At 29.8% G+C, this 23080-nt stretch overlaps 1 protein-coding gene across 1 annotated transcript in view; it reads left to right on the top strand.

Moving 5' to 3' along the window:
• Positions 1–23080, top strand: part of LOC107438912 (uncharacterized) — a 103187-nt gene that overhangs the window by 26096 nt on the left and 54011 nt on the right. The window contains exon 2 of the mRNA XM_043052865.3: positions 2191–2304. Coding sequence (XP_042908799.3) covers positions 2191–2304 — 114 coding nt within the window. The remainder of the gene's footprint in view (positions 1–2190; positions 2305–23080) is intronic.

Here is a 23080-nt window from a genome sequence, read left to right as displayed (position 1 = left end):
CCATAATTATTAGACTTCACTATAGTGTTCTATGTAAAACCTTAATTGTCAGGTGATACTCTATACAGCTTTATTGTTTTTATGCGACTGTTTGCACTTGCTTACGAGAGTGTGTCAATGGGTTAAATGAGACTATATATAATGTTAATTCGACGACAGGATACATTAGGCGATATATTATATATAAATATAGAATATTTATTATATCAGGCATTATATTAGTATAGTATAATAATTAGATCCAATGATGATACGCAATATAGTGTTTTAATAATGACATGATTTGCACGAGTTTATAAGCAATACTTCTATATTTAAACATGTATGTCATGGGTTTTTATGCGGGAGAATTTTTTAGATACTTCCTATCTGCATTACTATATTATTTTTGTTAACGTATTGAATTACAATGTGAACCCATTGATGACGTTAGCAAGTGCAAATTGGTTTCATCGGAGTAAAAACAATAAAGCTGTATAGAGTATCACCTAATCATTAAGATTTTATATCAACACTATAGTGCGTCTAATAATTATGGCCACAGGGAGTGTAGGTCAGAATCTCCCGGGGAGAACCAAACCGTTTTTATAAATGCTGAGATTCTGTTATTTCTTCAATATTTTGGACGTGTATCAGCGAACATGAATCAGTTGAGAGCGAACAGTCGTGCCAGTTCAAAACCGAACGAAAGACAACGTTTTACACACAAAAAAAATAATTTATTCATCCGTAATGTATCTCTTTCTATAGATGTCTTTGAAGTTTTTAAGCATAGTATTTGAATTACGTTTTATGCAGAAATCGCGTGTTTATTCTCTAAAAGAGATTTTTCTTTGTTGATAAGTAATGATCATCTGATCCTTTTTATGTCTAATAGTATTTGTCGAGCAGAGAATGATCCCATTGAACAAATAAAGACGTTTTATTCGGATTTCAAAACTAACCACTTCCCTTATCAATTATTTTGAACAAAAAATTGCGAAAATTCAACATATTTTTTTAATTTCATTCATAAATACTAGGAACTGAAACAAAACACAATACACAGGTTCCAAGTTGAAATTTGATTTTTTTTAATAGTAAGAAACATTTAATTTATTATCAGGTTTACTATCCCGAGTTATCTCGGGCAAAATGAAAAAAAAGTTAAAGAATAGTCTTTGTAGGATAGTTCTTACAACGCAAAGTGATATTTTTCAAACGTCAGTGAAGGAATACGCCATTTTTTTCTACTCTTTTTTCAATGTAAATTCATCAACCATTGTATATACAATGGGTACAAGAGACGAGTGCTGTGCAACAGCAACACTCCCAAGACAAAACTTGGCAAACTTCCAATCACAGCAGATTATGTTGTTTGCTTCCGGCCGAGTAAAAACGCGATAAAATAAAATGCACCGACAAATAATCTGCCAAGCCCGAGTTTTCTCGGGATGAAAAATATTTGCAATGCAGACGTACCCGAGTAAACTCGGGATAATTAGGGAAGGGGTGAAGTTAAATGAATTGCTCTCAGTACTTCTCCACACACATTTCTTCTACTACCGGGGGCGCATATCAAGATTTTTTATGCATGCAACAGCAGTAGGGCACGAATTTTCGAATAGAATTTCAATGCAGAATATTTTGAAGCAAGTCGTTCTACGTAGGGGCAACCAATGTACATACAGCGAAGTTTATTCTACCAATTTTTCTTTCCGGCGTTGCTTTTACGCATCAGATTAACAGTGATAATAGTATTTTAACAAGCGGTTTCAAATAATGAAAATAAAAGTAAACTGTTGTTAGTTAAAAAAAAACATACGCAGTGATTATTAATTATTAGACAAAACTTAATATTTCAAACATACTTTCTCAGTTTTATTATGAAATGCCAAATGCATTGCACGTTAGTGGATCTATGAAAAATAAATTAAGCACTATGTTTTGAACGTGCAGTATTAGCAATTATGTACGAATGCATGGGACATTAGCTAATCTTAAAAGCATCAGTGACTTTAGTGTGCTTACGGCTATATCAAAAAAATTTTATTATCTTTGACTAAGAGACTCGGATAGTCGACATCTTTTATTTTGTATAAAGCGCGCAAATGTTTCATTCGTTTATTTATTATTAATCATTGTTGATGTTATTCATCTGTAATGGTAGAGTCATTATTTGAACATATTTCATGAATTGTGCTTTTTCAGGTCCGTCATGTGACCCAAAGACAGAATTTGCATGCAGAGGCGATTCTCCATCTTGCATAGCATTATCGAGGGTCCGAGATGGTTCTCCCGATTGTCCAGATGGATCAGATGAAGGTCAGTTCACATCATTTTGTAATCTCTCCATCATATAATATTTTGTAACCATCCACTCACTGAGGTGCAATTATAGAAATTAATGAACGGATGTACAGTCCCTGTGGCCACGCTATTAGACTCGCACTCTCAGATTCTGTGTGAAATCTTAATTATGCAGGTGATACAGGCTTTACTGCTTTTTACGAGACACTGTTTACGAGAGTGCATCAGTCGGTTCAGTGAGACGATATATATTATATAAATTTGACGATAGGATAAATGAGACGATATATATTAGATGAATAGAGAATATTTATTATATCAGGTATTATGTTAGTATATTATAATAATTAGATCCAATTATTAGACGCACTGTCGTATTTTAATAATGACATGTTTTGCACGAGTTTACAGGCAATACCTTTATAGTTAAACACACATGTCATGGGTTTATATTCGGGAGATTTTTTATACACTTCCCATGTGTATTTATTTTTAACATATTGCATCACAATGTTAACTAATTGTTGCACGAACATAAACAAGTGTAAGCCGGTATCAGTCACGTAAAAACAATAAAGCTGTATAGAGTATCACCAGATAATTAAGATTTTTCGTAAAATCTTAGATTGCGTCTCATAATATGATCAGGAACTGTATTGACAAAAAAACAACTTCACACAATGTTGTCCACTGTTTTCATTCAAAGGAATATTTCATGTTTTTGCTATGGATTCTTCTACTTCAGGGATGGCGAACCAATGGCACGCGTGCCATTTATGGCACCCGACACAATATTTCGGGCACGCCACCGATCACATTTGTTATTACACAAATGGTATTACACTATGAAGCATATGTAACAATTAAATTAAAATTCACAAAAAAACACACAAAGTAATAAACAATTATTAATAAAAAATTAACAATTAATGCTAAAAAACAATTAATAACCATAAAAAATAAGCTAACAATAAATAGCTAGCAAAAAAATTAACAGTCCTGCTTAAACTAACATCTTACAACCTAATATAAGTTATTTGTCATCTAATTTGCAACAACAGAAGTGCAATTTTTTTTTTCAATGTAAATAAAGAGTTTTGAGTTGATAGTATTTAGTATTAATTTTTTCCCAATAATCACGAAGTCAAAATTATTTGACGGCACGTCCATGACCTCATCAAACATTTTTTTTTAGAAAAAATGGCACGTTGGTGTATAAAGGTTCGCCACCCCTGTCCTACTTCTATAACTAATTTTATTTGGTTTTTATACAGTTCGGTATTAGGGAAAAGTTTCTAAAATTCACTTAGTTAATCTTTATGGTTGATATGGTAAAAACATCATTGCTGGTTTTTAACGTTTTTTTTTGCTGCTTGTTTCACCATAACTATAATATAAAAAAATTTTGATGGAATGAATTCGGTTTTGAAATCATCATTTCGGTTCACCAAAATTATATTATAAAACATTTTGATGGAATGAATTCGGTTTTGAAATCATCATTTCGGTTCACCAAAATTATATTATAAAACATTTTGATGGAATGAATTCGGTTTTGAAATCATCATTTCGGTTCACCAAAATTATATTATAAAACATTTTGATGGAATGAATTCGGTTTTGAAATCATCATTTCGGTTCACCAAAATTATAACTAACTAACTCAGTGGCGCGACAGCCCATTAAGAGGGCCAAGGCCGACTGTGCCCATCTCAGTTTTCTTGACCTTTGGGCTCTGGGGTGCAGGAGCATATGTTCCGGTCAGGTGGTCAGCCGAACGCGGAACCCCCAGTGTTAGTTCCCAAGCATGCTTGGTACTCATTTTATCGACCCACTGAAGGGATGAAAGGCTGAGTGAACCTTGCCCGGCCCGAGGATCGAACCAGGGACCTGTGGCACGACAGCGCGAAGCGCTACCGCTCAGCCACCGGGCGTCTCACCAAAATTATATTATAAACAATTTTGATGGAATGAATTCAGTTTTGAAATCATCATTGCTGAAATATTGTGGCATTTATCGGGAGTCCATCCCGAAAGAAAAAGCATTTGAACCATGGGTAACCAGTGATCATAATAATAAGGCAATCACAACTTTTTTTGTTGATTTTTAATTTATGTTTTTTACTTTGATCACGGTAAATTTCAATTAAAGTCAGAAAGGCATTCTAGATTTATCTGAAAGCATTATTATATACTTGCTTCCGTGATCTTTAAAGTTAATTTTTTTACAAATTTAATCCATTTTCTATCTACAAATTTAATTCACAGCACCCATCTAATTTATAGTTAAGTAGAAAAGGAATAATTCCTGCAATGTTCACTATTTCTGCTTCCCTACGATATTTAGACAGAAAAAAAATTTAAAGACAAAAGTGTCTGTATTTTGAAGGTCTGAATATGCAGGTTTATCTTACGCGTTTCGTGTCTAAAACACGTTTGTTCTTAGTTTCCTTACGACATGGAAATGCGACACTGTTCCATAAACGGCAAATCAAATGAGTAAGACTTATCATTGTTTCAAGCAATTAAAACCATTCGCTTAAAACTATCATTTATTATCCCATTACAGCAAGAGATGCTTTCTGAATATAAATGACTCAAATTTCAAACATTTTCCCCATTCTTACTTAATAGAAGATTTGTCGTTCTCCTTAAATCGGATCGCATTTCCTGATTAATTTAATTCAGCACTCAACCATCAAACGTGGACAAAGCACTGCATAAAATACGATCGAGATTTGATCCCTATCTTAACGTACGTTGTATTTTAAGCTTCGTAAAAATACAATAATTTCCGATCGTACCGTTTTACTGATCGTTTTTTGAAACGGTGCAAAAGAGGAAATAACGAGATGAAATGGAGCATATCATTCGAGGCTTATGTCTTTAATCGTAATCGCTCGAAACATTTTGAAAATTGCTCTCTTAAACGGAACAAGTATTACATACTTATTTGCTACATTTTTTAGGTTGATTATGGAAATTTGAAGAAAAATACAATAATGCTCGTATTTATTTTTGACGAAAATGTATCTGTGGTTTGGCTATAAACATATTTGTATATCACCCAATGGAATATTTATCTGTCTCAGTATATACTTTAAACGATAACGACTTTATTATACTTTTCTTTTTAATGGGTTTATTTACTTTTTTTCTTCTTTTAACAGAAAAGAGTTATTGTTTATAAATGAAATGCGGGACATTCCGAACGAAATATTTATTTTGTTTTCTCCGAATATTTTAAGAATGGCATTTTGCGTAGTGAGAGAACAAAATGTAAATACGATAGTAGATATTAACTTTTGAACGAAAGCATTTTATTATTATTACTTGCAAGAAAAGGACGAAAAATGATCAGAAGATGTGCGGCCATCTTCTGCAAATACAAACACCATTGAAAAAACTCTATTTTCATAAGTGGCGGTAACGGTAAAGGTTCGGGTTGAATCAAGGAAAGAGAACAACAATGGAGTGTTATTTTCTCTGGAAATACAAAAAAATAAAAAATAATAATTACAAATTTTTTCTCTCATACAAGACTAAAATTAATCAATTAAATTTAATGAATGAATTAGTATTTGAAAAAACTGTATTAACATCAAGTGTCATCCACCACAATTTTAAAAAAGAAATCAATAAAAAAGTTGTGATCACCTTCGTACGATCACTGGTTAACCATGGGTGCAAATGCTTTTTTCTTTCTGGATGGACTCCGTTAAACGCCACACCATTTCAAAGCATGGGTTGCTGTCTCCATGGATGATTGTCGTTTTCATATCCTTCCCCTATGTACGTGTTTCACAAAATACTTTTCCTTCTTCAGCATTCTTATTTATCTACCGTCAATCACAGTCATTATACGTTAACAATAAAAAAAGAATATAAAAATACTTTAAATTATTATGATGTAAATACATTAAAAATGTCCGCTAGTGAAAAGAAAAAGAAAAACAGCAGCGGTCGTCATAGCGACGCAGTTGAAAAGTGTGTGGACGTCATCAAATCCAAACCAAGACCCATTTTGTCAATGGGTAAAAAAAGGTTGAAGGGCTACATAACGACGTTACATAAGCACGAGATACATAAGTACATAGGTATGAGGGCTACATAAATGCGGAGAGTAGTTGAAGGTCATGAAGGGGGTCAAACGCTTTCCAATTTTAATTGGGCCCCTTGCATTCGTTCATTTTTCATCGTCGAGTTGTTGTTTTTGTTGACGTATGCCTGTTTAGGCTGAGGTTATGCGATTGTTCTTGTTTTCCAGTGGCGCCCTCTATGGCCAAGAATTCGACTTCTGCCACACCATACGTCCCACCCGTTTATAGGGCGGACCCATTCATTCATCCACAGATCGTAATTTTGACCTAAATCAGAGAACGATCGATCTCCAATCCAGTACCCCCAGAGGTTTTGATTTGTTATGGGAACATGGAGGACTTCTGCGACTCGACAGATTTAACGTGCATCAGTCACTTTACTGAAGTGACGGTCTTCGGCCGGCGGGGTTCGAACCCACGAACTGTCGGACATGGGCCCAGCACCCTACCGACCAGGCTATGCCAGCCACAACTGTGTTTTTTTTTTTAAATTTCAAGCAATTTTTTTTTCAAGTTAAGTTCATAAGCAATTGCTTCAATGCTATGATCCATTTCAGTAGGTAAAAGTATGAAAACATCCCTCCACCTTTCCACGCAATAATGGTCTTTGAAGTCAATTTAATTTCAGGTAATAATATAAATAAAATGTTTTTATATAAATCAAACTCAATCCCAAAACTATTTTTACATAACATTACTAGAAAAAAAAATGGCACGATGAAGGATTCCGTTAAAAATAAATAAATAAAACATCATATTGTAAAAAAATAAATAATAAATTTATAAAAATGCGCTTGTTTATATCTTTCAAATCTTTCTTTTTCTATGAAGAGTCCTATGAAAAATTCCTTTTCTTTAATATTCTAAATATTCTTAACAATACAAAAAGTGAACAAGTTTCTCTAAGAGTGAATAGAAATCAGAATAACTAGGTGTTGTCTTTTATGCATCAACTGAAGATGGGCTTTTTTTCTTCACAACCCATATTTTGTTATTCAGTTGATATTATTCCAAATGCTACTTCTTTTATTCTATATTATATTGTTGTAAAAAACGATTAATTCTAAAAATACTTTTTTAAATTTTATTTATTTTTTGACGAAATATAAAAATCAAAGCAAACCTATAAGCTAATGACCCTAAACGTATATTACTTAAGTACCTGAATCTAAAACATTCGCATCGACATGAAGGATTTAAAAAAAAAAAAAATCTGCTTGCATATTATTTAAAAATTTGATACTTGAAATAAGACAAGGGAGTCTTATTTCAAATTGTTTGAAGAAACAAAAAATGAAGTAAAAGTTAACATATCGCTCGAAACATGAACTGATATTTAAATTCTTCAACGATTAAGCGTATCGTTAATTTTGCATTTGAATTTTTTTGATTTACTAAAATCAGTTTTTATAATTTAAAGGAATCAATACGCAAAATGAGTACCTTTAAAATCAGAAGAATCATATAAAAGCAATTTAGAGATTTTATTGGATTCATTGTATCAACTTTTATAAAATTCATTTTTCAAGTTTTTGCTAGATTATATTAAAATATTTTTTAATTAATGTATCATTAAAATATGTTTTTAATATAAAAGTTAAATATTCACTTATTTTCAGAAAATAAAAGCAAAATAAATAAAATAAATAAATCTAATCGTAAATAAAAATTTGTGCGAAACCTCTTTCGATGTATAAAATAAGTATTGTTTAATCAATATTATGTAATTTTATTCAATTAATGCATTTTTAATAATGTTTTTTTTCTGCAACAATATTGCTTATCTAATTTAAAGATATTCAGCAATACGAAAGCATTTTTGTAGCCATCACATAAAGTAATTGCACTCAACCTCTAGTAAAGAAAAACCCAATAGTTTTAAAAAATATTTTGGTTCAAAATAAATAAATAAAATGAAAGAAGTTTTTGTCCTACAAATTTTCCCGATCGATGCGGATCTTTAAAAAGGCAATTGAAAAATGGACTATTGAAGAACAAAGAAAATTCCATAAATTTATTTTATTGGAAGGAATTCTAAAGAAATTTTATTAATTACAGTTACCTTTTTTTAAAGGATTTTGTGGTTTACTCTCGTCTGTGACACACACCTTATTTTTAGATGAAAAAGATGAGTTCTAGATAATGAATAACTTATTTTAAGTGTTTTGACGCTCATGTTTATTTTTTATAAATAATCAATCATGTAAAATTTCCAGACTCTGTTTAATATTCTCTAACTCTCTAATTGTCTTCGATGTAGATCTGTCTACTACACTAATATTTGTGTATATATATATATATATATATACAGGCTTTCCTTTATTTAAAATGAATTTTGAGCCCTATTTTCATGTTGTTAATTTTGCGGGAATTGTCGCAAACGATAGATTTAAGTTAACTGAAACATTTTTCGTTTACAAAAGCAACAGTAATAATTTATAAACAATCAATTTTAATGTCACGATGTCTTATCACTCGAATATTTTTTATGGTCAGAATCGAAGCAAAACCTTTTTACTTTTCTTAATGTTCTAGAACATTTTATATCTTGATGAACATTCTTTAGAAGCAATCAACGTGACATTTATTGAATGGTGAGAATCAGGTTTTTAATCTGAAAAAAGAAAAAGGTTCAAGGATATTACAGTTACCTTTTCCAATCGAAATGGCAGCTTTTTAAAGATTTGGCACATTAAAATGGATTTTTTAAATTTCTTTTTCATGATCATACATTTATGAGAAAAGAAACAAGTTAATTTTTTATTTTAAAGTCATCTTTTTGCATTAGAAAAAAAGTTTTTTCTGCCATATTTTGGAAAATGTTTTTTCACTGTCATAACTGTTAGTTATACAGTAGGAAATTTGGAACATTTCTTAAAAAAATGTTTATTCTAAAACTAAAATCTGATCGACGTGGTTTTTAGTTTTAGCGTCGTTTAATATCAAAGTCGCCTGCTGGTTTCTTCACCTGCTTAATTCAGTATAGCGAATTTATCGTTGCTCTATAACCATAAACTCTTAGTTTTGAAAATGTAAAACGAATCTAACTTTATTTTTATTAATTAAATTATTTATTTTCACGATTTTCGGATTATTATTCTAGGTAAAAGAAAGACTAATTTTTTGCAGTCTCTGAACTAATTTTTTGCAGTCTAAAGATTTAAAAAAAAAAGACTTGAACTTTTTTTTTTAAACTTTGAATTTGTTTCGGATAATTAAATTTTTAAAATGTTGGTTCTTTTTTTTATACAATGACGAAAAATAAACAAAAACAACATTCTGCCTCTTGAATGCAACCAACGGTCAAATGTTTTCCTTCTATTCAACTATTTTTGTTTAGATTTTAAATCTAATTATAAGTTGAAAATTGAGGTTTGAAAAGTGTACTAGAACAATCCCCTAAAGTTGGTATGAGAGGTAAATAATATGCTTTAACAGAGGATAATTATATGCAGCAATCTACCTAAACTATACAGTACAGTACAGTATGAATGGGTACCTTTTCATAGATGAAGGTCGATAATAACTCTTCCCATATGGGTGACCTTCGGACGTGATATGTACTTGCCTATCTCGATAGAAACTCTCACTTCGATTTGAACATGCCTACTTCGATGGATTGTCCACATTGAGCAGTTGACTTGCGACATTATCCACCTCCTCGCGCTGTTGCTAATCAGTCTCGATCACACGCAACGTCGGCCTGCATTCACTCGACTGATAATGGCAACACAGGTGCAATCGCGACCCTGAACTTAATGCCGCTCTCACGATCTTCAAAAGTTCGGTGACCTTAATACAGTTCTCCCGGCTTCTCACAAAAACAGCAATGATTCAACTAGTGGTATCCGTTCATCGAATTCTATCACAGATATAATTCTGGTAGGGGAGTATTGTAGTGTGTTTACCAGTGCAAAAATACAATTCCAATTCATTAATATATAAGACATTAAGACTCGATTCTATGAAGAGGCACCTTTTCATCGATGAAGGTTGATATTGTCGATAATAACTCTCCCCACAAATGTTTTGTGTATTTTTTTTAAAGTATCATACAACCCGTTTTACAATGACTGTAACCATGGATTTTTTTTTTTTTTTTTTTTTTTTTTTTAATTTTAAGTTCAATTTAAGTTGTTTTTCTGTTTAGGGTAGACCCCCTGCTTACCTGATATTGAATTTTTGTAAATTCATCAACTTCAAATGTATTTTTGACAGCTGGTATAGTGTGAAAAACTTAAGAAAAAAAAACACAACTTAATTTTATACATTTATTAATTAAATTCAAACTAATTTAATTTAATTAATGTGTAAATGGAATAAAATAGTGTTCTGTAAAACCCGTACTCCACTACTAATGCACTCATGGACAAAAAAATTAGCGCATCAAGCTAAGGTGCGCTAATTTTTTTGTCCATGAGTGTATTATAATAGCGGAAATAAGTTTGTATGTAAAACTGTCGTAGTGTATTGTCAGTCTGTTTATTACGTTTTCATGTAAAAACTAATCAACAAATCTCTGCGCGGCTAGTTAAAGAGTTGACACAGGCTGGGCTACAATTTACCGCTGAAAAATAATTTTTTGTTACAAAATAAAACCTTAAACGCAGAGAAAATGAAAACGTACGCAGGCTAGTTTATAATAATTCAGTTTCATATATCATACAATAATCCTACTAACTTATCTTTTAATAAAATTTTTACTTCATAACTACTTTTATAAATTATGTAGATAGATATATGTCTTTATAGTATAATGTAAGCAAATAGGTACTATCAGTGTATGTTGATTATTCCATTCATGAAATGCCAAAATTAAAAGCCACTACCGGTTTATATGAGATCCGCTATCGTTGACCCCCATTTTCATTTCATGGACCCCCAATTTTTATCCACTTGACATGGACCCCTTGCACGTTGTCTCTGACCCCTGGGGTCGATATAGACCATTTTTGGAATCACTGAACTAAGGGGTGAATCATATACTCGAAACTCAATGGTAGATCAATTATAAAAAAGGTATTAATCCTGTAACAAACAGCAATAGAAAATTTTCTTGAGGTAGCAGTTACGATCAAATTCTAATTTAAGATATTTTGAATAATAAGTTTCGTAAATTTTAAAATTCAATTTAAAATAGCATTTTAAAAGATTGCAATTTTTAAAAAAAATACTGAAATGTTAGCAAACTATAGAAGAGCTGTTGTTTTTAATTGTAAAATTTTGACTTCTTTTATGGAAAAAAATGCACCTAACTAATAAAATAGACAAGAAAACGATTTTTCAGTTCATAAATTTATTCTATTTCTTTTTGTCATTTTAAGTGAATGGAATTTAAAATATAATCGGCTTCAACATAAAATTCTAAAAAAAAAAAAAACTTTTCAAATAACTTTTATGCATTGAAATTAATACTACGTTTACAAAAACCGTTGCATATGATAAACAAATCATTGATTTTATATCTGAAAAATATCCATTAGCATAAGAGAGGAAGAGAATGCCGATTCAATTCCAAAAGGAAAAGTTGGCGAGCCTGGCCTTATATTAGGCGATAATTAGAAACGCTTCAGTTGAGTTGGCGAGTTCAGGAAATAATAGAAAATAACGCGAGTCTACTTATCGTGTAAATTGTAACAAGATATGTTCCATTCGAGAGAAGGTTAACGAATTTGTTCGAATCTTTTTCCTTTAGTGATCAGAACAGATAGGAAGGTCAGAATATAAACTATTCTTACTCACTTACTGGGGGGGACAACAACCTTCAACGGTGAAGGAATAAATTATATAAACAAATATAGAATGAAGGCTAAACAGTTAGATATTATTTTTCGATTCTATGAAAATTCTCATTATCAATCGGTGAGAGAATTATTTTTTTCCCTCTAAGTTTTTCATTACATTATAGATTTTCCATTATCAAATAGTAGTTATAATTCTTGAATTGCATTCTTTTTAATTTCATCTTCGGTTTCGCAGGGGTCGTTACGAACTATTGTAGGATATTTTTAATTAATGTAATATAATGTGTTCAAATTTTTTATAGAGTCATTTTTTTAATCGAAAAAAAAAAATTTAATGAACTCGACAAGCACAAATGTTTTAAGGGCATGAATTTCTTATATTTACATTTTTTTTTAAAAAGAGAAAATTATTATTATTTTTTAAATTTTTATTTATTTTCATTCCCTAAATCTGAATATATATACAGTCGGACCTCTATTTAACAAAGTCTCTAAATCACGATAATAAGTTCGTTATATGGAAAATTCGTTAAATAGAAAATCCCCCTTTTAAATACTTAAACACAAAAGAGGTTTTAAATTCATTAAAACCAGACATAATTAAAATGGCAATTGATACACCTGTATCTTGTAAAGTAGAATCTACTATTTATTTTAAAAATCTTAATCCTAAAAGAAATCTGCAGGAAAAGCAAGAATAGAGCAAAACACTATCCATAGATACACTATCATGCCACATACATTTTTAACTAAAAAAAGTTACATTTATGTATAAAAATACAGCTGCATTTTTTATAAAAGTAATTTTAAACATACTACACGTTTTCTTAAGTTTAATTGCTACTGATAAAATCCATAAATTTTGATTGAGTTTTTCGTTTGAAATGCAAACAAAAAGGAATATTACTGCTTTCTCTAAAAGTTAAGTGGCTTGAAAATAAATTCAAGGTCATTTCTCTCATAAAATGTTCTGATATATTTTGGGATATAGGAAAAGTGGATCTCAAAGAGAAGTTCGTTAAATGGAAATTTTACTTCCTTATTTGGAAGTTATTTTACGAAGAAATTTCCGAAATGTTCTTGGTTCCTCGAAAAATAGAGAAATTCCCAAAATGGAAGTTCGTTAAATAGAAGTCCGACTATATATATATATATATATATATATAAAATTTTATCACGGTTAGTCTTTTGAAAATTAAACACAAAAGTTTCCAATTATGGTACATCACCTAATATTGATAGTTTTATGCCTGTTAATTTGACAAAAAGTTAACAAAAAAATTTCCTGTTCATTACATGCTATAAATAATTTAATATCAAAATACACTTTCTTAAATGTTATAGGGAGTCAAGTTTTCATAATATTTTAAGAATGTTTTATTCCCCGTTTTTTAAATGCTATTTCAACTCTGCTTAAATTCAATTCTCAATTTTGTATTAGAAATTGCCAACTATAATTTTTGTCTTTTTATCAGCGGTGTTGAAAAACCGATCGATATCACATGCTTACAGCTGAATCTATTTTCGACTCCGTAGCCTAGTTAAGTATTCTCATAGATCAAACATTACCTGAAACCGTCACACGAAGAGGAAAATCGCGAAAACTTCCAACTGTTAGCCTGACTCATTACCCGTTTAGTGGAGTCGGTAAGACACTATGAGTTATTGCATTACATTTGTCTCATTTTAAATTGCAATTACAGAAACAGGTTGCGTAGCTTTTTTAAAAGGTGCTTATTTTCAACTTTCATAATTTAAAAGCCCATAAAGGTGCTTTTCTCATTAGGTGTTTTTAAAAAGTGCTTCATTTTCCCTTTTCGAAAATGAGATTTTTTTTCTTTACCATGTCGATAGTATGCAAAAGCGTGCTTTTCACGTTGTTCTATTCAAAGTTTTCACAATTCATTCAACCACAATGCACTTCGGCTTACCTTTGGTCCGTAGGGTGTGAAGGCACCCATCATATTACACGTTTGATGAAATATTTATTCCGTATGTGCGTCCACTGAACTGAGTTCGGTTAGATTATTGCACTCTCATGTGTAACTCTGCTGCAATTTGCAAGCTATTCGCAATTACAGGCTTCATTTTTCACTCTCTGATATCGAACCGATAAACCTGTCTTACCTTTTTACAATGGCTAATATCATCAAGAAAAGAGTTCTTTGTCAGGAACTAGTTATTTTATCAGGATCATGTAAAGTCTTTGAAAATTATTTTGCATTTTGTTAATGTATAGAGTGCTTAAAATGCTTTTTGAGTGCTTAAAAAGTACTTAAAGGGTGCTTTTGGCTACGCACATTGATAAAGAGGAAATTTTTGAAAAATGCATGTTCTGATTGTTAAACTGACATTTTCACATCCATAACGGAACAAATTATTGAGGGTATTCGTAACAAAACAAACATGAGAGCAACGGCTTCTTTGATTTTTATATTCATAATCTTGCACACGCAATTAATGCATTCTATGATTGTAAAAATTGTAGTTTTATAGTTACAGCGGCTCTAAAATTATTGAAATACTAATAAAACATTAAATAATTTTTGAAAAGGCATATAAATCATGATCTTACGATTCGCTAAAAAACACAAACTTAATTTCTACTTGATTTTTGATATTGTGTTAGAAAATACAAAATTAACCCGTCATTTAGCAGCAGCAGTAAAATAAAAGTAAAATGAAAGAATTAAACAAAAAAAAAAAGGAATGTCCGTTTTGCAGCCAAAGGTGACTTTGATGTGTGGAGTGGCATGTCAAATAATTCTCTTTCAGAACAAAAAATCTCAAGGTCGAATATCTCGTCTGATAAGAACGAAACATTTTTTTTTTTTTTTTTATATATGATTTTTTTTTCAAGCAAGGTTGCACCCATTCATCTCGAGATTTTCACTATTTCTTCACGTGGAACATTTAATATTTTGTTGACCTTTCTCTCTCTCTCTGAAAAGTGTTGGAATTTTCTATTATTAAAGAAACAATAAAGGAAGAATCTTCAAACTTTGAAGAAGGTTTATTGTTCTGATTTAAATGATTAAATATTTATTTAAGTATGAAACGAAAATAAAATTTTCATCCATTATTAAAAATAAATGAAATGTTTTCTGCAAGGCTACTTTTTTCAAGTGAAATCTGATTGATTTTTTTAAAAATTCCTTTTTTCTATATGTTTATTTTTTTTAAAATTTTATTTCTGTAGAACTATTGTTTATTTTTCTTGATAGTTTATGCTTGATTTTTAAAGAAAATGTTTAAATAAAAATGTTTCTTTTGAAAAACTATCGCGTGACAAAACAATTTCTGCTTACTTAATAAATAGGGTAACTTTTTAAACATTTTCTTATTATCAATGTTACTATGGTTAATAGAAAAGGAAAAAAATAGAAAATATTATAGTCTTATAGAATTTCTTATTGTAAATGTTGAAAATTGTCTAAAATGTTTATATCTATTAAGGTATTTTCTTAGAGATAATATTAATATATGAACTCTAATATAATTCAACATCCTCTCAAATAACTTCTCTATTCAGGCAAATACAGGAAATTGCAAAAAAAATTATTTTAAGGTACTTTTTACGTAAAATAAGAATATAATGTCTCATTAAATTTAACAACTTTTGCATATAACCTCTCATTAGTGGAGTACTAAATATTGAAAATTATCTTAAATTCAATTATTTAAGGTTCATCTTAGTGAAAATATGAATATAATAATTACTCATTAAATTTAACACCTGCAATTTTTGCGAATAACCTTTCATTTGTATTCCAGCAAATATCGAAAATTGTCTTAAATTCTATTTTAAAGGAAATTTTTGCTGAAATTTTGAATTTAATAATAACTCATTCATTAAATTTAACATTTACAATTTTTTTGCAAACAACCTTTGCTTTGCGGAGTTATTTTCACAACAAATATTGGAAACAGCGTGCATTCTAAATTTATTTTTCTAATATAATGCTAATATAAAAATATTAATATAAGAATTCACACTATGCGAAATATTCTCAATTTTTTTAAATAATTTCTCATTTGGGAAAATTCAAAAATTGGAAATTGCCTAAATCATCAATATGCGAAATCCGCTCTTTGTATAATTCAAGTATTGGATATCTTCTCTATGTGGTTATTATTGCATGGTTCGCAAATTTATTATTCTAAACCGATAATGCTTTAATAAATTGCCCATATCACCGAATGATCAGTGGGCATTCCCTGTCTTCCTCTCAATTTTGAGTATTGCTTCGAAATTTTATTATCCTAATCTGAATGTTTTAATCATACAATTTTTATGATTCTGAAATTTCAAACTTTGAATGATGATAGCGTAATAAATGTTACCCCACTTAGTTTTAACAAAGCATGCATAGTCCCTGGGGCCAAATTATTAAACGCACTGTAAAGATTCTATGTAAAATATTAATGATCAGGTCATATACTCTATAACAGCTTTTGTGTTTTTACGAGACTGAAACCGGTTTGCACTTGTTGATGTTCAATGGGTTAAATGAGACGATGTGTAATATAAATTTGACGATAGTATAAATCAAATGATATATTATATAAACATGGAATATTCAGGTATTATATTAGTATATTATAATAATTAGAACCAATTATGAGGCGTAGGGGAGTGTGGGGTCAATTGTAACAGGGTACGATTGTAACAGAGCAAAAATTTCGAGTGTCGGGTTCTAGATTTGGTTCCTAGGTGGCACACAAGGTGTATTTAACAAATCTACATGTACACCCCTGATGGCAACCATTTTTATGTACTTTTGAAAGAGTTACATCACAAAAGATATTTTCACGTCACGCAAGTATTTTTTTTGGTATTAGAATATTTTATTGTAACTAAGTAGTTTTGTTTAAACAAATAAAAATTAGTAACCGAATATGTAAGTGGACACCTTAATTAACATTTCAATAAAAAAAAAGATTAGTTTTGCTAATTAACTAGCATTGTTTTTAACAAATGAAGCTGAAATGGCGTCTTGGGGACAATTGTAACAATAAGTAAAGGGACGATTGTAGCAGCTGAAAATAAATAATCTTATGTTTACAAACCATTACTTAACTCTTTAAGAACCACCAATAGTTTCCTATAGCATTTATATTATGTTGCATGTGCATCATTTTATTTGTCACCTTTCACAGCAAAAATTAAAATTTTTAACCCCTTAAAGTTAAAAGTTTAACCCTTTAGGTCTCTGCTCATTATTATTTTTACTCCTAAAATATCACTACTATTTTGATCAATAAAAAATATATCACAACTATGATAATATGTATAATTAACTATGTTTTAGTTGAATTTATGAACTGTTACAATTGACCCCGTAAGTGGGGACAATTGTAACAAGTGCACGACTGTCAAAAATTGTTAATAACTAATATAATAATATTTAAAATCAGGTATTTAATTTTTTTTCTAGTAGAGGATAGTCTACTTTACTCGTCTGTCAATTAATACTAATAATATATTGGATTTTTTGTTAGTTAAAAATAGTTAAGTAAAAAATGTTACAATTGACACCATTCTCCCCTACTGTAGTTGTTTTTTAATAATGACATGTTTTACATGAGTTTGTAAGCATTACTTTTATATTTAAACATATATGTAATTGATTTTTATTCGAAAGATTTTTAATAAACTTCCTATTTGTATATATTTTTAACGTATTGAATTACATTGTAAATCAATTGATACAGGAGAGTAAACAATTTATATTATATATCGTCTAATTTAACTCATTGATACACTAATGTAAACAACTGCAAACCGGTTTGAAGTCTTGCAAAAACAATTATCACCTGTTAATTATAATTTTACGTAGGATCTTATAATGCGTCTTTAGCCAGAGACTGTAAATGACTCCTTAACTTAATTATCCTAATCTGATTGAACATAATGTTTTAATCTTAAAATGTTTGTGGTTCTTAAATGACTGAAACACAACTTTGTGGGATATAAAGTTAACGCCTTAGTTTTGCATTTATTAAGTGTGAACAAGATATACGTCGAAATACAAAATCACATTTCAAATAACTTAATTTTGTTTTTAATTTACAATTGTTTGGGTTTACATTGCAATTTTACTGACATCTGCAATCTATTTATTTTTCAAATAAATTGAACCCTTCAATCTATGAAGAAAATCCGAAGCAGTTACTATATTCAAATCTGGTCATTCCATCCAATCTGTCTGAAGTTTATTTTTAGAGTGATTAGTGGTGCGTATCAACTCTGTAGATTTTGCTCACCCATTTTTTAAACACGTTTTTTTTTTCTTCGTGCAAATTACTATGATAACCATTTTATGGCAGTCATCAAAGACACATTTGTCTTTTAAAAAACATCAGCACTCAAAATTATTGTGTGTGTTTTTTTTAATATTATTATTTGATGGGGGCTTATGATAGTTTAGGTGATGATAGTTTTTGTACTTTTACGAGGCTAACACATCCTTTTTTCGTTTGGTGTCTTTAAGAAAACAATGTTCTGTTACAATAAAAAAAATGACGTTAATTTTTACCATAAGGGAGAGAAAGAAATATTCATAAAAACTCTGTTATAAAATGCAGGACATATAATTTTAGAAATGATTCATGCAGTTAAGTATCGAATACTATAAAGAGAAAAATAATTAAACTTTTATTTGCATTCTAATTTTTTTCTTCTGAGAAGTCTAAACAAAAGTTTGAATGTGAAAAAAATATTTTTAAAAAAATATTTGGCTACTGCCTTTTGAGCTTTAAATAATGGGTGAATTTCTTCTTTTGAAAATTACTTTAATTATGGAATACAAATAATAATATAGATTACAAATTATAGAAAATGCTCGTCTTCAAATGCGTGATTGCAAATCGATACTGCTTAAAATGTGCATCTAAGAAAACTTTCTTATGCGTTTGAAGAAATGCGTCCCCGAGGCAATAAAATGCTTTTATGATTAAATAAACAAAACTGAAATTGCGCGTTTAAAAATCACCATGGCTTGAAAATAGAATTTGATTCAGTTTTGTAACTATTGTTACCAATAGAATGTTTTAAAGCACTAATGAATATTTGCAATACAATGAAGCAAATTTTCATGATTGCACAGTGGGCCAGCATCCAAGGTTTCGTGGTCAAAATTAGTATTTCGATAAAATTTGTTTCAAAATTTGAGGTTTTTTTTAGGGGTTTTTATGTGCAGGTAAATTGAATTCATAGTTAAAATTTTGAAATGCACTAAAAATACCCAAAAAAGCAAAATGGCGACAGAAATATGACGAGCAAAAATAAAAATATAGTATGTTTAAATAATTAAATATAGCCATCAAAATATAACAATTTTCGTAATTTTATATTAAAAATGAAAAAAAAAAAATTATTTCCGAAGTAATATTACAAAATAACGCGAAAACATTAAAAAAAAAAACATCATTTTTGTTCTTCGGTATATTTAGTCCACCTTTGCAATACGGGCAAAATGGGGCAGGTTTTTTCGAAAGAAGAAACAACAAAGAAGACAACAAAAATTTTTTTAGCTAATTACCTCGTGGAACTTTTTGGAACTAACTTTCGAAAGTCATTCAAACATTGTAAAATGTCAAATGATAAGATATAAACTGTAAGTTTGTCAAGAGTATTAACTAATCCAACACATTGAAAAATTGTACTATCATTTCAAACTAATTAATCTGATAAAAATGTAACAGTAAAGTGAAATTCCTATATATATTTCTGAAATAAAAATTTAAAAGTTACATTTAAAAAAATATTTAACATATTTTTCATTTTATTGTACTCTCGTCAGTCCAAAAAGTAAATTATAACATCTAATATGTAGTAATAATGTTTGGAACGATTATGAATACTTAATTAGGTCTATATTAAAACTGCCTACACATATTTTAGTTAAAAATTTAATTTTTGACTTTTGGCCAAAGATCATGGTCTTCTGGCCCACAGTGGATTGTGAGAAAAAAACTATACATTTTATGAACTCAAAACACACAATCGAAAAATATTTGAAAAATTAAGAAAAACGAAAAGAAACTCAGATAGACTAAAACGTTTTTATAAACATTAACTAAAATAACTCAATGGTAAACTAAAAAAATTAAAAATAAAAAGATATTTTACAAAGAGGCTTCGAAATGAGGACATCCCACATTCTATTTTTCTTTTCTTTTAAGTTATAATATTAATCTACTTACGGATATCGTGTTCAATGTTTTTTTTTTTTTTTTTTTTTTTTTTTAGGATTTTGTAAATAGAAAGTCGAAATGATCGCCTCCTTTTCGTGATATATTGTATTGTCCGATTAAATATAAAACGCTGTCTTCTGCCCAATAAATTTTACAAAGTATGTCACATCTCTTAAGACACACAAAAGAGTGAGTTCGAAAAATCTCATTATCCGATTTCAATGGGGGGAAGGAAAAAAAATAATAGTTGTAAATAAGGAATGGACAAAATTAGTCATTTTCTACACTCTGATAAGCAAGAAGATACCCTTTTCTTTCACGATCACAATTCGAAAGACGAGACCGTTCGTTTTATAATGAATGGGATTGACATTTCGGACAAAACTAGGTGATTGAGTGAAAATAATTTATTTAGTTTACTCTTACACAAACTATTCATTGATTTTTCTTATTCATTGATGCAAATGAGTTGCCAAATCATCAAACACGTCACTGCCGTACACAATTGCTTTCTATAAAATATCAAATATCTTTGAAGCATACTGAATGGTTAACAAACAAAAAAAGTAGCTAAAATAAATTAAAATAGGCTACCTCAGCAAGAGTAATAACGAAATAAATGCAGTGAATGATTTTAATTTTAGTAAATATTATTGTTTGATTTTGATGAGTCGTATAGGAAAAATAATCTTAATTCTACTTAAATAAATTATTTAAAGTTAAGAATTTGGAATGTGTGACGTCATAAATGAGAAGTAAATTTAAAAGATAAAAACTCACGAATGAAAATACAGTACTCCCAAACTAGAATTTTATCTGTGATCGAATTCGATGAACGGATACCACTAGTTGATTCATCGATGTTTTTGTAAAAGGCCGTGAGAGCAGTATTAAGATCACCGTACTTTTGCTGATCGTTAGAGCTGCATTAAGTTCAGGGTCGTGATGGCTATGGTGTTGCCATGAGCAGTCGAGCTTATGCAGGTCGATGTTGCGTGTGATCGAGACTGAGTAGCAACAGCGCGAGGAGGAGGATAATATCGCAGTCACACGTAGCGAGTCAACTGTTCAATGCGGACCATCCATGGAAGTAGGCGCGTTCAAATCGAAATGGGAGTTTCTGTCAAGGTAAGCGTGTTCCCATCACGTCCGGGTCACCAATGTGGGGAGGATAGATATAAACTATGTCTATTTTCATGTGTGAAAAGGTACCCCATCATAGAATCGAGTGAACTGTCTTATATATTGGTGCATTTGAATTGTATTTTTGTACTGTTAGACACACTACAGTAGTATGACAAAAAAAAAACACTTTGTCATCTTAAGTTTCTGAGATACATCGTTTTTAAGCAGGAAAACAAAATGTAACTGAAAATGAGAATGCCCAAAACAACACACACAATGTTTAGAGAATATATAAATATTGAAATAAAAGCTTAAATAAAAAAAAAGACTTCAAATAAAAGTTAATAGCTAATTTTAAATTAAAACACTTCATTTAACATGTTTAGCTTTCTAATGTTTACTTTGTCACATTTTTGATCATAGGCTGATCTATTTTGAATAGATTCAATTAAAAGTCATCGAGGAGGAGCAAAAAAAAAAAAAAAAAATTACGCGTCTTAAGGTCATCGTGACTTTTCCTCAGACAGGTTAAAATAGTTTTATTTTGATGTCCTCAATATTTCGAAGACCTTGTCATTCATCATTTTTAATTGAAACATTTATCTTAACACTCTAAGTTTGAAACGAAACTTTATTTGTTTTTATTTAAAAAGTTAATAAATACATGAATAGTGATGAACCTAATTGCTTTAGAAGGGATGAAGAGCGTTTAAAAGAAATGTATTGCTTAAATAATATAGAAAATCTGGATGAATGATTTTAGTATTTCTTGTGCTAATAAAGTAAATGAATACATCAGTGATGATGATAAGGCTTTTAAATGAATAGTGCCAAAGGAGAGTTCTATGTTACTCTAGGAAATTTTATACTTCCATGTTAATGATTTCAAAGTAGGTTACAGAATTGATTCGAATTGGAAAATAGGCTGTTTTATGAATAAGAAATATTTAATAAGTGCTGATGATGACTAACTACATCGAAAAAAGAAAACTTTTAAAGTACAAAATAAAATAGTAGGTTCCATTCCAGTTTTTTTTTCATGTTTAAAAATCAAAATAAAAACTGAGCTCATTATAATGTGACATTTATTTAAGAACTATTTTACAGAAGAATCTGCACATAAAGTCCTGGTCAAATTATGAGACGCACTCTAAGATTATGTGTAAAACCTTAATTATCATGTGATACTATTATAGTTTTTATATGACTAAAACTGGTTTGCACTTGTTTACGTGTATCAATGGGTTAACATTGCAATGCGATGCATTAAAAATAAATACACGTAGGAAGTATAAAAAATCTCCTCAATAAAAACCCATGACATGTATGTTTAAATATAAAAGTATTGCCTATTAACCCTAGCAAATCAAGTGAAAACTACAGTGAGTCTAATAATATTGATCTAATTATTATAATATGCTTACATAATGCTTGATGTAATAAATATTCTATATTTATGTAATATATCATCTAATGTATCCTATCGTCCAATTTATATTTTCTATCGTCTCATTTAACCCATGGATACACGAACGTAAACAAGTGCAAACCGCGTAAAAGCAATAAAGCTGTATAGAGTATCGCCTGATCATTAAGATTTTACATAGAATCTTTACAGTGTGT

Source organism: Parasteatoda tepidariorum, chromosome 2 (genome assembly GCF_982258835.1).
Source record: "Parasteatoda tepidariorum strain Cologne lab strain chromosome 2, Ptep-v5.0, whole genome shotgun sequence".
In the NCBI taxonomy this organism is placed as follows: domain Eukaryota; kingdom Metazoa; phylum Arthropoda; class Arachnida; order Araneae; family Theridiidae; genus Parasteatoda; species Parasteatoda tepidariorum.
The sequence above is the reverse complement of the archived record's forward strand: the minus strand, read 5'-3'. Positions and strand labels throughout refer to the sequence as shown.